The sequence below is a fragment of the Triticum dicoccoides genome, chromosome 1A (assembly GCF_002162155.2).
Source record: "Triticum dicoccoides isolate Atlit2015 ecotype Zavitan chromosome 1A, WEW_v2.0, whole genome shotgun sequence".
Lineage (NCBI taxonomy): Eukaryota > Viridiplantae > Streptophyta > Magnoliopsida > Poales > Poaceae > Triticum > Triticum dicoccoides.
Window position 1 is genome coordinate 501,658,987 of NC_041380.1, and position 16,991 is coordinate 501,675,977.

General features: G+C 41.8%; 1 protein-coding gene across 1 annotated transcript; it reads right to left on the reverse strand.

Annotated features, from left to right (window-relative positions):
* Positions 1 to 867: 867 nt before the first annotated feature.
* LOC119283052 (nicotianamine aminotransferase A-like) lies at positions 868 to 4,154 on the reverse strand. Its single transcript, XM_037562914.1, has 7 exons — positions 3,648 to 4,154; positions 3,127 to 3,469; positions 2,808 to 3,026; positions 2,659 to 2,718; positions 2,044 to 2,199; positions 1,611 to 1,704; positions 868 to 1,176 (listed from the first exon to the last, which is right to left on the reverse strand). The coding sequence occupies exons 1-7, from the start codon at positions 4,079 to 4,081 to the stop codon at positions 1,043 to 1,045; spliced, it is 1,440 nt and encodes a 479-aa protein (XP_037418811.1). The 5' UTR covers positions 4,082 to 4,154; the 3' UTR covers positions 868 to 1,042.
* Between the last annotated feature and the right edge of the window lie 12,837 nt (positions 4,155 to 16,991).

Sequence of the window (16,991 nt, forward strand, 5' to 3'; positions counted from 1 at the left end):
CCCGTGCTTTGGGAGAATCCCGATTCTATCACCTAGCCCCACTCCCCCTCTGATCATTTTACAGTTAAGTCACTCTACTCCCGTCTTTGTGCTGGGCGTCGGGACAACCTTTTAAAGGCAATTTGGCGTTCCTGGATCCCTCTGAAAATTAAGATTTTCCTTTGGCAAGCGATTAAACGTAAACTTCCAGCTAGTGACCAAATTATCAAGAGGCACGGTAATGCCAATGCAGCTTGTGCTCTTTGTGGAAAGACCGAAGACACTGAACATATTCTATTTAACTGCATTTTGCCAAATTTGGCTGGAGCTGTGTTCACTCCTGACTTAATTGCAATTGGCCCCCCAAGAGTTCTGTGGATCTCTTGAATAATGCAAATTCTTTAGTAGGCCAATGAGCCCGTGTCTCCTGGTTCGCCTTTGCTGCTTTTGCTTGGTGTTTTTGGACCACTAGAAACAAGTTTACTATTGAACATGTATTTCCTAACTGTCCAGCTGATTGTCTGTACAAAATGGCTGCCCTTTTACAGCAATGGAAGCCGCTGTCTAGGCTGACGGACTTCAAGATGCTCACTGATTTCATAATCAAGATCCGTGTGACTGCCTTGAACCTCCATCATGCCGCCCGTTCCAGCCAGCCCCTTGGAGTGTGACTTTTGGTGTTTCGTCTCATGTTTTATTTCGTTAGGCCTGCGTGCCTTCTGTCGTGTCGGCTGTACTAAGACTTCTTTTCTATGGTTGTGAACTGGTCCTGTTTGTTACTCTATGATTTGGCTTGTTGGGTTTTATCTATAAAGTCAGGCGATATGCATTTTCTCTAAAAAAGGAGAACGTGTACTTAAAGTTCCCAAAAAACAAACTTTAAAGATCTTCGACACCAATGTAACTTCACTAACATTCACTATTGTTTCGTCCAGGCCATGGCAACCATAACATATTCAAGGAGATGTTGACTTCTATTCATAGAGAACTAAAGGTTCCATTTTATTGAAAGATATAGATAGGGATAACTGAAAATGATTTACAGCTTCAGTCAGATGTACAACTAACAACCATTAATTGAATTCTTCTTCTTGTTCCTTTGACAGAAGGATTTGATCCTTTCGAGGCCATCTTGAAGAGAAGATGGAACACAAGCAAAAGTAATGCGGACCCAATTTTCCATTCCCAGAACACTCCCTGCATTTTAGAGGCATACATACATAAGTTCTGTTTTTGAGAATTGTCAAAAGTATATTATTAATAATCATTTCAAACATTTGCTTCATAACTTTTTGTGAGCAGCACAAACATATAATAATAGAAACGACACCAGGTCAAGAAACAAGGAGAAGTACAAGCCATGTTAGTCTTCACATAAAAACAAAGAATATTCTAACGCAGTTATATAATATATGGTAATCATTATATGCGTACTTATCTCGGAAATTGTTAAGAACTTCCTATACAGTCCAAAAACACATTAGAATATGTGTTTACAATTAAGAAGCATATATCAGTCAAACAGAATCTAATGTTCTCACAATATATATACTGTTGTTCAGTATAACAAAAAAATTACGATCATTCCATACATTTAATTTCTGTATTTAAATGAGAAAATGCAGTCCTACCTGGGCATAAAATCACCGATTCTTCTTTCGCGAGCTTGCAGCAAAAATCAATGTCATCATGGATCTCCTCCAAAAGATGTAAGTTCAGTTTCACCTGTTTACATGGAAGTTAATACACAATTGTGGAAAATTGATCATTTTTTCTAAAAACTATAATAAATCTTTCTGTAATATGATTTGATCAGTATCATTCCACAGAAACAATAAAAATGGACAAATGATATCAAGGTGATTAGTCCTAGAAGAACTTTAGCTCTCGTTATTATTCTTCGAATACATGCATCTTTGCATATATCCATAGAAAAATGTAATTTAAATTTCAATTAGTTATTTTGGATGCATTGTAGTTCGAATTTAATCATATATAATTAAGTTTATGCTTATTGACACTCCCTAAGGAAACATTTTACTATACTCTATAAAACAGGCTTACCATTACAAACATCGATCCTTCTGGCTTGTGAGGGCATGTAATGTATTTATTTTCCTTTATTTGTCTATAGCATATCTCTGATGATTCTTTTAGCAGACCGATAATCCCCTTGAAGAAATCTTCTTTTGTGCTCTCAAGAATTTGAGGAAGAGCCGCCTAAGCAATTTGATAGTACAAAAATCAATAACTAAGGCATGTGAATCATAAGAGAACAATAACGTCAAGGATATCAAAATCTGAAGATGCAAGAGAAGCTGCTGTAGGTGAAGAAATTCTGAAAATAATGGTATACTCTACAATGTACATTTTCTAAAAGAATTTCTGATATATTACATACTTGACCGAGAAGAATACAATGTGTATTTTATAAGGACTAGTTCTATTCAATAGTCGGTTCAGTTTTTATGTTTATTTATTTTATCAAATCAAAGCAAACAAAGGTAAATAACCACAAATATATGTATCTTTCTTCAATCATGTTTGACTTCGACTTTCAAACTCAGTAAAATCTATGTATACTTACTTCAAGCCGGTCATTTGACATGCCCGTGGGCTACCTACAACATAGGGACCGGAGCAAAATAGGACAAGGAGGAGTAAATACCGAAGACTGACCTGAATGAAGGTTGCTGGGTCCGTTGAGACATTAAGGTAATTCGTAATAGATGCAGAGATCTACCAAAAGATAGTCAGTACAAATTTAGCATAACAGAGTACTAATTAATCCCCATAGTAGCATATGAAAAGAATGATAGAGTTAGTACCTTAGTTTCCTCTAAAATCTTTCTGGGGTCGTACACCGCCACCCATCCAAGGCGCCATCCAGGAACTATCCATGACTTGGACAGAGACCCTATGGACAGCACAGGGGTAATGTGCCCAAACACACCCATTGGGATAAACGGGGCGCTGCCCAGAACCAGCTTGCCGTATACCTCGTCAGCAATCACCAATATTCCGAGCTTTCTTGCCACCTCTGCGACCTAATTGAACAACGTCAGCACACGATTAGCAAGAAGAATTCAGCAGGCGCACTGAATCCATATTCAAACAGAGCAAGGCAAAGGATGTAAATTGTAAAACCTTGGCCAAATGCTCGTAGGAGTAAACGCTGCCACATGGATTGTTTGGGTTTATGATGACCATCGCAGTTGTGTTCTTGTCGGCCATGGATTCCAGCGAGTCGATGTCGATCTCCCACCCCTTCTCCGGGATAAGGTCGAAATGTCGAACCTCCAGCTTGTTGAACGCCGCGCGCGCCTCGTAGTTTGGATAGCCTGGCCTGGGGAGCAGAATGTTGGCGCCGGCGGTTTGGGCAAGAACCGGGATTATGACTTCGATTGCCTGAGTTCCGCCGGCGGTGAGGAAGATGTCGTCGGCCGATAGCCTGTACGGCACACCCTGCGACAGGTGCTCTGCCACGGCACTGTTTTTACAAGGTACAGGAAGGTCAAATTTCTTCTTCCTTTTTTAACTGATGAAGAAGGTCAAATTTCTGAACGCATAGGGAAAGAGGAACAGTGGACGGACACGTGAAAGCGGCACATGCGCATGCATAGATTACGGTGCAGCACGCGAAAAAAGGAAATTGTTTGTTGTGTTACCTTCGTGCGGCGGGCAGGCCGACGCCGGCGGGGTAGCAGTTGAACTGGCCGGTGCGCAGCGCGGCGGCGACGGCGTCCTCGGCCTCGACGGCCGTGCGGAAGGCCGGGAACACGGACGGGTCCCCGTGGGCCAGCGGCAGCACGGGCCGCGGCCCGCTCTCCCGCACGCTCGCGCTGATCTTGTACCGTATCGCCCGGATGCTCATGTTCGCCCCCGTCGCCGCCAGGACGCCGCCCTTGGCCCCCGCGAAATTCCACTCCACCGCCTCCTCCGGCTCCGCCGCCGCCGCCGCCGCATGCCCGTTGCTCTCGCCGTTCACAGGAGCGGCCTCGGCGTGGCCGTTGCTCTCGCCGTTCGCGGCGGGGGGCACGGCGTGGCCGTTGCTCTTGCCGTTGGCGGCGGCGGCGCCGTCGCTCTGGTGTGCGGTGGCCATGAGGAAACTCGGAGTATGAGGAGTCAGAGGAGGACTAGTAGTATTAGGAAACTGGTGCCGCGGTGGATCGAATAGCGGTGATTGACTGTCCTAATATAGCCGTTGCTGTGTCTCTGACCGCGTCCGGCGCGCACATGAACTGGGGCGGCTTCCGGCTCCGGGCGGGCTGGCAGCACGCTCTGGCACGCGCCGGGCACGCCGCTGCCAGCTGACGGGCGCGTCCGTTACCACCAGTTACCATTATCCCCGGCATATTTCTGGCGGCCCGTTTTGGTTTTATGCACCCGGCAGCACCAAGGAGTACACTTACACTACTACTGGCCAGGCTACACTTATCTCTCTTTAATAATTTTATTATCTCTCTTTAATAATTTGATTGAGAAAAAAAAGGAAAAGGACCGGGAGCAGGACGGACGCATGAACCATGATGCTTCTCGACTCAGCCGGTGCTGATTGGTGCGGCCAGTGACACCCACCCAGCTCCGCGCAAAGTGTTTGTGTGTGGCTGGATGAACCCTCCTGCTACTCCACTGCAGGCAGTTTTTTGGCAGTGCCGGCAAACATCATGTTAAAAAAACTCTACCTAACTCGCAAAGCCCAAGCCAGTGAGGAATGACACACAAGCCACATGCTATCTCTTTCTTTTTCCCTTTTCTTTTTTTGATTGAGTCGGTCTTTTTCTTTTGCTGGACTGATAATTGCGGTGCGGTGCAACGGGACAACAAATATTTTATACACAATCACTGTGATTACATGTCAAAAATCGGACTTTAGCTGCCAATTGAGTCGGTACTTTCTCAAAAAAGAAAAAAAATCAGCGCTTATTGGTTACCAAAGAAGGCATGTTTTCGTTTGGTAAAATCGGTACTTTCTTAAAAAATAATCAGCACGTGTTGCTTACCAAAGACTAGTAATCATGTGCGTGCACGCACGTCCAGTTAGACAGTAATATTATCGTTCTTTTTGAGAAACAGACAGTAACATTATCAGTTTTGCTAAAGCATGTCTAGATGTGCCATAAGTATTTGCATATCTAAGTCATATATCATTGATCTTACGCATAGATTAATTAATGTTGATCCCAAGTTTAATTGTGTTTAATACAATTTCATTTTGTTTTCAAAGTAAGATTAATAATGCAATTAACATGTTTTGATGTGATGGATACATCACTGAAGCAGCGTGAGGCGTTGGATATATTTATTGGCGACATTCTCATATCTGCAAGTTTTTGAGTCTTCAATTTAACTAGGAAGGAAGCTTTAGCCATTATAAGTCTTCTCAAAAGTTTTAAGCTGGTTAAAATTAAGAGGCTAGTTAGTGCATCAGATTGCTAAATTTAGTTTTCATAATAAGTCTGAGAGTGTTATTTCTAATGGTTATTCGTGATGCATGGCGTTTGCAGTATAAAATGATCATAATAACAAATTAATTAATTAATGTACAGGGTAGAGTTTAAAAAAAAACTAGGGAGACTTGTATTATATTTTCTAAAAATATATCTCTAAATTCGTTGGCGAATGTTATTTCTAACTGTATAGCTTTTGTGTCATTTTATACATATTTTATTAGTCAAATCAAAGACGTAAATCCCGTGTCCGACTTATGAACCCAACCGGAAAGAGCAGGAAAGCGGAGAGCTCAAAAAATAAGAAAAGGTTACGGCTTTTTAAAATAGACAGAGAAAGAACATATAAAGAAAACTGTTAACATGATCTGCAAAAAAGAAATGCAGCACTTTACCGGATAGATAAGACGGAGGTTGCTGATACCCTTCCTTTTTTAACATGGCGGTGGTTGGCCAAATTTGCAGTTCCTTCGTTTAGTAGTCACGGGTGAGTTTTATATTGGATCACCCGATGGCGTCAGGTTTGGCTTCCCTCGTATTGCTGCTGCCAACCTCCCCCGGTTACCGGAGAAAATATAGGAGGGAAACGCCCGCAAATGCGTGCAGAAAAACGGCGCGAAGGAAAGGGAAGTTAACTGCAGCCAGATTTGTGGTCTTGGGGGTGACTCATGGCAATGTATGCATGTGTGCGCGGTGGAGTGCACCGGAAACGGGATGTACCACCCCTGCACGGCAGGTTTGGCTGACGGGGTAGGTCTAGTGGCACGCCATGCTTTTGTGATGGATGGTGCTGACGACGAAAACCCTGTTCATGCGTTGGCATTTTGAGTAACGGCCGGCCTATTGGACAGGAGTGAAGAAAGAGGTCTCATGGGATCTCCAAATTCGACCTTCAAATAGCTTGCATACGTCCGGATCGATCTGTTTCAACGCACTTTGCCATTCAACGTCGGTGGACGCGTCCACATGTTCGTTTATTCGTAAATTAGAACCAAACTAGGGCGGCTTTGCGGGAGACTAGACCTCTGTCACGTAGGACTCCGACACCCTCGGCCCAACAAAACCACACGCGAAGCCTGCGTCTCCGTCCCTCCCACTTTGCTCTCCTTTGCTCTGCATCCATTTCCTCCGTGGTTGACGCAGCCGATGTACCACCCGGCCACCCGCCAAGCTCGTGTCGGACATCGCCCGCTCCACCCAGTCGCCACACCGCCTTGCCTGCCCCGTCGTTTCATCTCTCGTCCGTCCGTCATGCAGGTATCATCCACCCCTACGAATGCCATCCGCAGGGGTCACCATGCCCGTCAAGTGTTCGGTGAAATGCGTGTACTATTTTTTTATATTTTATCCTTTGTTTGAAGCAATAGATTCACACATGGAGTATTTGTACAAGAACTACATTGCGATGTCTGACGACTCTTCCATCAAGGATGATTATACGGATGAAATGGCGATGATGTAGACGATCCTTACAAATGCGGAGCATGCAGAAAAATATTTTCTCAATTTCACGGATCGATCAAGGCTCATCGAGTGTTGAAATGGAACAAAGCATAGATGGACGGTTCACGTATCACTATCCATGGACGGATATCACATACGATTTAGGGGTCGGTGCTAGAGATGCCCTTCAACCCGGTTGAAGGACGGATGAACAGAGGATGAAGAAGGAGCGGACTAAAGGCAACCCCAATGCACGGACGCATTTCTTCCGGGTTTTTTGATTGGGATCGCATGGGTAGAAATCACGGTCCAATGTGCCAATGCAAACCCATTTTTGTGTCCCTCTGTTATCCGTGTGACGCAAATCCACCTTAAATTTGGGTCGGGTTTATGTCCACACAGTCAATAGATGGACGCATTGCACGTCCGCTTGGTATCCGTCCTGGTCGCATGCGCCAGTGACCCAACAGCACCGACCAGTCTTTTTTAATGTGTGCGTGCATAGGGGTGCCCACCACGCCAACTCTCCTTCCTCCCTCTGCCCCCAGCTGCCCGCCCGTCCAGTGGCGGAGCCAGCCCGTGAATGCAGCTCGGGCAAGAGCGAACTGCGACAGTGTGAGCTACCATCTGCCCAAAGAAATTTTGCTTCTAACCATTGATTAACACTAGCGCTTAGGAGCAAATTTCTGGACTAGCCCGGGCAGCTGCCGGGGTCGCCGGGAGGTGGCTCCACCACTGCGCCCGTCACAACCTATCCACGACCGCCGCCACCACTCGCCTCGTCAGCGCAAAAAGTCCTGGAAGTGGATCACTGGTAAGGCCAGGAAGCACAATCATGAGGCCGACTCTTCCTCGGGGTAATGTCGAGCGACTTCATTAACCGTGACGCCCCCAGGGGCTATGGCGGTGCGGGGGGAACGGGTGTACTTTTCCGTCGACTAATGTGAGCGGTACTAGGAGCATGCCATCCCCGTGTCGTGGCCCGACGTCGACCTGCTGAACGGTTGGCATCTGAACCCAAGAAGGTTCCAGTGCGGGTTGTTCCGGCTTCCGGACGCATGCACGAGATGGAGATTCGCCATTGCCATCCCCAATGACCTCCGCCATGACTGATGTTTGCTGAGGATTTGTCGCACTGGGACACCTCGTTCACCAACAAGCACGACCAGCAGCTCCGGTCGTGCTATGTCGCACCAGCACTGTTGGGAAAACGTAGCATGGAAAACAAAAAAATTCTACGCTCACGCAAAGATCTATCCATGGAGATGCATAGCAACGAGGGGGGAGTGTATCTACGTACCCTCGTAGACCGAAAGCGGAAGCATTTGACAACACGGTTGATGTAGTCGAACTTCTTCTAGCTCCGACCGATCAAGCGCCGAATGTACGTCACCTCAAAGTTCTGCACATGTTCAGCTCGGTGACGTCCCTCGCCTTCTTGATCCAGCAAGGTGTAGAGGTAGTAGATGAGTTCCGTCAGCACGACGGTGATGGTGAAGTGATTCTCGTAGGGCTTCGCCTAAGCACCGCAAAACTAAGACCGGGGGTGTAAACTATGGAGGGGGCGCCGCAAACGCTAACAAATGATGTTGTGTGTTCTAGGCGCCCCCCCCTCCCCACATATATATAGGCGGGAGGGGGAGGGAAGAGGCCAGGAGGCGCCCAAGGGCTGGCCATCGGCCCCCTTGGGGCTTCCTTGCCCTGTGCCCCCTGCCATATTTGACGGAGAGGGAAGGAAAGAGGGGGTAGAAAGAAGTGGGAATCCTAATCCACACTTTCCTTTCTCCCTTCCCCTTTCCTTCTCTGATGTCGACTATACAACTTCTTCTTGTAGATATTGTTGGGACTCCAAGTGCAGAGTTTTGTAGGACAGTAGCAAATTTCCCTCAAGTGGATGACCTAAGGTTTATCAATCCGTGGGAGGCGTACGATGAAAATAGTCTCTCTCAAACAACCCTGCAACCAAATAGCAAAGAGTCTCTTGTGTCCCCAACACACCTGATACAATGGTAAATTGTATAGGTGCACTAGTTCGGCAAAGAGATGGTGATACAAGTGCAATATGGATGGTAACTAATGATAAAAGTGAGCGAAAACGGTATTGCAATGCGTTGAAACAAGGCCTAGGGTTCATACTTTCACTAGTGCAAGTTCTCTCAACAATAATAACATAATTGGATCATATAACGATCCCTCAACATGCAACAAAGAGTCACTCCAAAGTCACTAATAGCGGGGAACAAACGAAGAGATTATTGTAGGGTACGAAACCACCTCAAAGTTATCCTTTCTGATCGATATATTCAAGAGTCGTAGTAAAATAACACGAAACTATTCTTTCCGTTCAATCTATCCTAGAGTTCATACTAGAATAACACCTTAAGACACAAATCAACCAAAACCCTAATGTCACCTAGATACTCCAATGTCACCTCAAGTATCCGTGGGTATGATTATACGATATGCATCACACAATCTTAGATTCATCTATTCAACCAACACAAAGAAATTCAAAGAGTGCTCCAAAGTTTCTACCGGAGAGTCAAGACGAAAACATGTGCCAACCCCTATGCATAAGTTCACGAGGTCACGGAACTCGCAAGTTGATCACCAAAACATACATCAAGTGGATCACGTGAATATCCCATTGTCACCACAAATAAGCACATGCAAGACATACATCAAGTGTTCTCAAATCCTTAAAGACTCAGTCCGATGAGATAACTTCAAAGGGAAAAATCAATCCATTACAGGAGAGTAGAGGGGAAGAAACATCATAAGATCCAACTACAATAGGAAAGCTCGCGATACATCAAGATCGTGCCGAATCAAGAACACGAGAGAGAGAGAGAGAGAGAGAGATCAAACGCATAGCTACTGGTACATACCCTCAGCCCCGAGGGTGAACTACTCCCTCCTCGTCATGGAGAGCGCCGGGATGATGAAGATGGCCACCGAAGAGGGATTACCCCTCCGACAGGGTGCCGGAACGGGTCTAGATTGGTTTTCGATGGCTACGGAGGCTTGCGGCGGTGGAACTCCCGATATAGGTTTCTTTCTTGAAGTTTGGGGTTATATAAGGGGCGTTGGCATCGGGAACAAGTCAGGGGGGTCCACGAGGCGGCCACGAGGTAGGCGGGCGCGCCCCCCACCCTTGTGGGTGCCTCGGGACTCCTCTGGCCCATCTGCAATACTCCGTGGGTTTCTTCTTGTCCAAAAATAATCTCCGTAAATTTTTAGGTCAGTTGGGCTCCGTTTCATATTCCTTTTCTGCGATACTCAAAAACAAGGAAAAACAGAAACTAGCAATGGGCTCTAGGTTAATAGGTTAGTCCCAAAAATCATATAAAATAGCATATAAATGCATATAAACATCCTAGATGGATAATATAATAGCATGGAACAATCAAAAATTATAGATATGTTGGAGACGCATCAAGCATCTCCAAGCTTAATTCCTACTCGTCCTCGAGTAGGTAAATGATAAAAACAAAATTTTTGATGTGGAATGCTTCCTAACATAATTTTCCATGTAACTTTCTTTACTGTGGCATGAATATTCAGATCCGAAAGATTCAAGACAAAATTTTAATATTGACATAAAAATAATAATACTTCAAGCATACTAATAAAGTAATCATGTCTTCTCAAAATAACATGGCCAAAGAAAGCTATCCCTACAAAATCATATAGTCTGGCTATGCTCTATCTTCATCACACAAAATATTTAAATCATGCACAACCCTGATGACAAGCCAAGCAATTGTTTCATACTTTTGATGTTCTCAAACTTTTTCAATCTTCACGCAATACATGAGCGTGAGCCATGGACATAGCACTATAGGTGGAATAGAATGGTGGTTGTGGAGAAGACAAAAAGGAGAAGACGGTCTCACATCAACTAGGCGTATCAACGGGCTATGGAGATGCCCATCAATAGATATCAATGTGAGTGAGTAGGGATTGCCATGCAACGGATGCACTAGATCTATAAGTGAATGAAAACTCAAAAAGAAACTGAGTGGGTGTGCATCCAACTCGCTTGCTCACGAAGACCTAGGGCATTTTGAGGAAGCCCATCATAGGAATATACAAGCCAAGTTCTAAAAAGAATAATTCTCACTAGTATATCAAAGTGACAAAATAGGAGACTCTCTATCATGAAGATCATGGTGCTACTTTGAAGCACAAGTGTGGAAAAAGGATAGTAACATTGCCCCTTCTCTCTTTTTCTCTCATTTTTTTATTTGGGCCTTTTCTATTTTTTATGACCTCTTTTTTTCTTTTTCCTTTTTTTTATTTTTTGTCCGGAGTCTCATCTCGACTTGTGAGGGAATCATAGTCTCCATCATCCTTCCCTCACATGGGACAATGCTCTAATAATGATGATCATCACACTTTTATCTACTTACAACTCAAGAATTACAACTCGATACTTAGAATAAGATATGACTCTATATGAATGCCTGCAGCGGTATACCAGGATGTGCAATGAACCAAGAGTGACATGTATGAAAGAATTATGAGCGGTGGCTTTGCCACAAATACGATGTCAACTACATGATCATGCAAAGCAATATGACAATAATGATGGTGCGTGTCATAATAAACAGAACGATGGAAAGTTGCATAGCAATATATATCTCGAAATGGCTATGGAAATGCTATAATAGGTAGGTATGGTGACTGTTTTGAGGAAGGTAAATGGTGGGTTTATGGTACCGGCGAAATTTGCGCGGTACTAGAGAGGCTAGCAATGGTGGAAGGGTGAGAGTGCGTATAATCCATGGACTCAACATTAGTCATAAAGAACTCACATATTTATTGCAAAAATCTATTATTTACCGAAACAAAGTACTACGTGCATGCTCCTAGGGGGATAGATAGGTAGGAAAAGACCATCGCTCGTCCCAGGCCTCCACTCATAAGGAAGACAATCAAAAAATAAATCATGCTCCGACTTCATCACATAACGGTTCACCATATGTGCATGCTACGGGAATCACAAACTTTAACACAAGTATCTCTAAAATTCACAACTACTCAACTAGCATGACTCTAATATCACCATCTTCATATCTCAAAACAATCATAAGGAATCAAACTTCTCATAGTATTCAATGCACTTTATATGAAAGTTTTTATTATACCCATCTTGGATGCCTATCATATTAGGACTAATTTCATAACCAAAGCAAATTACCATGTTGTTCTAAAAGACTCTCAAAATAATATAAGTGAAGCATGAGAGATCAATAATTTCAATAAAATAAAACCACTGTCGTGCTCTAAAAAGATATAAGTGAAGCACTAGAGCAAATGACAAACTACTCCGAAAGATATAAGTGAAGATCAATGTGTAGTCGAATAATTATGTAACTATGTGAAGACTCTCTAAGATTTAAGAATTTCAGATCTTGGGATATTATTCAAACAGCAAGCAGAAAAAATAAAATAAAATGACGCTCCAAGCAAAACACATATCATGTGGTGAATAAAAATATAGCTCCAAGTAAGGTTACCGATGAACGAAGACGAAAGAGGGGATGCCTTCCGGGGCATCCCCAAGCTTAGGCTCTTGGTTGTCCTTGAATATTACCTTGGGGTGCCTTAGGCATTCCCAAGCTTAGGCTCTTGCCACTCCTTATTCCATAGTCCATCGAATCTTTACCCAAAACTTGAAAACTTCATAACACAAAACTCAACAGAAAACTCGTAAGCTCCGTTAGTATAAGAATGCAAATCACCACTTAGGTACTGTCAAGACAAGATTCATATTTTTTTCTCATATGAATCCTACTGTACCATACCATTTCTACAATTTATATTAAGCAATATAAGCCATACAAATTAAAAAACAAGCAAACTATTCATCAAAAATAGAATGTGTCAAAAACAGAACAGTCTGTAGTAATCTGGAGGTTTCGAGTACTTCTATAACTCTAAAAATCCTGAAAAATTAGGACGTCCTAAACAATTTGTGTATTGATCTACTGCATTTGGATTGGTATTTTATTGCTCTCTGGTAAAAAATGAAAATTATTCTCGTGAGTGCATACTTTCTGTTTTTTTCAGCAAGATCAAACAACAATCACCCAAGAAGATCCTAAAGGCTTTACTTAGCACAAACACTAATTAGAACATAAAAACACAATCATAACAGAGACTAGATGAATTATTTATTACTAAACAGGAACAAAAAGTAAAAAACAAAAATAAAATTGGGTTGCCTCCCAACAAGCGCTATCGTTTAACGCCCCTAGCTAGGCATGATGATTTGAATGATGCTCACATAAAAGATAAGAATTGAAACATAAAGAGAGCATCATGAATAATATGACTAGCACATTTAAGTCTAACCCACTTCCTATGCACAGGGATTTTGTGAGCAAACAACTTATGGGAACAATAATCAACTAACATAGGAAGGCAAAACAAGCATACCTTTAAAACTTTAAGCACATAGAGAGGAAACTTGATATTATTGCAATTCCTACAAGCATATATTCCTCCCTCATAATAATTTTCAGTAGCATCATGAATCAATTCAATAATATAACCATCACATAAAGCATTATTTTCATGATCAACAAGCATAGAAATTTTACTACACTCCACATAAGCAAAATTCTTCTCATTCGCAATAGTGGAGTATCATAAGAAACTCGAATACTATAAATTGTTTCCACATTAAAAGAGTAATGTTCAGAAAAAGGGTAATCATAATCATGACAAGTTTTATAAATATAATCATCACTACTTTTTATAGCGTAAGTGTCATCACAATAATCATCATAAATAGGAGGCATGCTATCATCATAGTAAATTTGCATATCAAAACTTGGGAGGTTAAATATATCATCTTCATGAAACATAGCATCCCCAAGCTTGGGACAAACATTAATTGCAGTAAATAAATTCTCAAACATGTCATTCTCATCATACATAGCATCCCCAAGCTTGGCCCTTTTCATATCATAAGCATAATCACTCTCATCATTAATAGTATGGATAGCACCAATTGTATAGCAATTATCATCATCACAATGAGTAATAGGAGCAACATCATTTGGGAGGGATACCTTTTTACCTTTGCTTCTCCGTCTTTTATTTTTCTTCTTCACATTATGTGTGGGTTTAATCCTCTTTTTGGAGCTCCTTATTAATGAGATTGGTTGAATAGAAGGATCCTCCTCGTTACCTGATTCATCATAATAAATAATAGGAGGGTATTGGGAAGTCTCTTCCCTTTCATTGTATTCTCTTGATCTTCTATTTGTTTTCTTGTCTTTATGTAATTGGCAATATAAGGATTTTCAATGCAATTCACCGCACAATACATATAAATTTTCTCTAGATCAAAATCAAGAACTTTATCAAGGACAAATTCTGGAAGATCCTTAGTTATACATTTCATTTCTTCATAGCCCACAAGCAAACTAAGTTCATTATGATGTGCAAGGGAAATCAAGTCATCACAATTTTTGGACACGATTCGATCACGAAACAATTTGCATTGGAGATTTAAATGATCACGTTCATTGCAAAGTTCACAATGATGGCAAAGAAATTTTAAATTTTCGGCACAGGCATTTAGCCTCTACTGCAACCATTTAGTTTCTAAATACTTATGCCTCTTGCAAAATCTATCTTCCCTATTTGGTGTGTGCTTGCAAGCTCTATTTGTCTATGTATTGTCACATGTACCGAGTTTCCGATTAATACAATTCTAGCATGAATAATAAACATTTATCATGATATAAGGAAATATAAATAACAACTTTATTATTGCCTCTAGGGCATATTTCCTTCATATCAACGGGCTATGGAGATGCCCATCAATAGATATCAATGTGAGTGAGTAAGGATTGCCATGCAACGAATGCACTAGAGCTATAAGTGTATGAAAACTCAAAAAGAAACTAAGTGGGTGTGCATCCAACTCGCTTTCTCACGTAGACCTAGGGCATTTTGAGGAAGCCCATCATTGAAATATACAAGCCAAGTTCTATAATGAAAAATTCCCACTAGTATATGAAAGTGACAAAATAGGAGACTCTCTATCATGAAGATCATGGTGCTACTTTGAAGCACAAGTGTGGAAAAAGGATAGTAACATTGCCCCTTCTCTCTTTTTCTCTCATTTTTTATTTGGGCCTTTTCTCTTTTTATGGCCTCTTTTTTTATTTTTCGTCCGGAGTCTCATCCCGACTTGTGGGGGAATCATAGTCCCCATCATCCTTTCCTCACATGGGACAATGCTCTAATAATGATGATCATCACACTTTTATTTACTTACAACTCAAGAATTACAAGTCGATACATAGAACAAGATATGACTCTATATGAATGCCTCCGGCGGTGTACTGGGATGTGCAATGAACCAAGAGTGACATGTATGAAAGAATTGTGAGCGGTGGCTTTGCCACAAATACTATGTCAACTACATGATCATGCAAAGCAATATGACAATAATGATGGTGTGTTTCATAATAAACAGAACGGTGGAAAGTTGCATAGCAATATATCTCGAAATGGCTATGGAAATGCTATAATAGGTAGGTATGGTGGCTGTTTTGAGGAAGGTAAATGGTGGGTTTATGGTACCGGCAAAATTTGCACGGTACTAGAGAGGCTAGCAATGGTGGAAGGGTGAGAGTGCGTATAATCCATGGACTCAACATTAGTCATAAAGAACTCACATATTTATTGCAAAAATCTATTATTTACCGAAACAAAGTACTACGTGCATGCTCCTAGGGGGATAGATAGGTAGGAAAATACCATCGCTCGTCCCAGGCCTCCACTCATAAGGAAGGCAATCAAAAAATAAATCATGCTCCGACTTCATCACATAACGGTTCACCATATGTGCATGCTACGGGAATCACAAACTTTAACACAAGTATCTCTCAAATTCACAACTACTCAACTAGCATGACTCTAATATCACCATCTTCATATCTCAAAACAATCATAAGGAATCAAACTTCTCATAGTATTCAATGCACTTTATATGAAAGTTTTTATTATACCCATCTTGGATGCCTATCATATTAGGACTAATAATCATCGTAAATAGGAGGCATGCTATCATCATAGTAAATTTTCATATCAAAACTTGGGAGGTTAAATATATCATCTTCATGAAACATAGCATCCCCAAGCTTGGGACAAACATTAATTGCAGCAAATAAATTCTCAAACATGTCATTCTCATCATACATAGCATCCCCAAGCTTGGCCCTTTTCATATCATAAGCATAATCACTCTCATCATTAATAGTATGGATAGCACCAATAGTATAGCAATTATCATCATCACAATGATAATAGGAGCAACATCATTTGGGAGGGATACCTTTTTACCTTTGCTTCTTCGCCTTTTCTTTTTCTTCTTCACATTATGTGTGGGTTTAATCCTTTTTTTGGAGCTCCTTATTAATGAGATTGGTTGAATAGAAGGCTCCTCCTCGTTACCTGATTCATCATAAGAAATAATAGGAGGATATTGGGAAGTCTCTTCCCTTTCATTAGTATTATCTTGATATTCTATTTGTTTTCTTGTCTTTATGTAATTGGAAATATAAGGATTTTCAATGCAATTCACCGCACAATACATATAAATTTCCTCTAGATCAAAATCAAGAACTTTATCAAGGACAAATTCAGGAAGATCCTTAGTTATACGTTTCATTTCTTCATAGCCCACAAGCAAACTAAGTTCATTATAATGTGCAAGGGAAATCAAGTCATCATAATTTTTGGACACGATTCGATCATGAAACAATTTTTGCATTAGAGATTTAAATGACCACGTTCATTGCAAAGTTCACAAGGATGGCAAAGAAATTTTAAATTTTCGGCACAATCATTTAGCCTCTCCTGCAACCATTTAGTTTCTAAATACTTATGCCTCTAGCAAAATCTATCTTCCCTATTTGGTGTGTGCTTCCGGTGATCCGATATGTACCCGGTACCCTCCGGAACACTTCCGGTGTCCGAATACTATCGTCCTATATATCAATATTTATCTCTCGACCATTTCTAGACTCCTCGTTATGTCCGTGATCTCATCCGGGACTCCGAACAACATTCGGTCACCAAGTCACATAACTC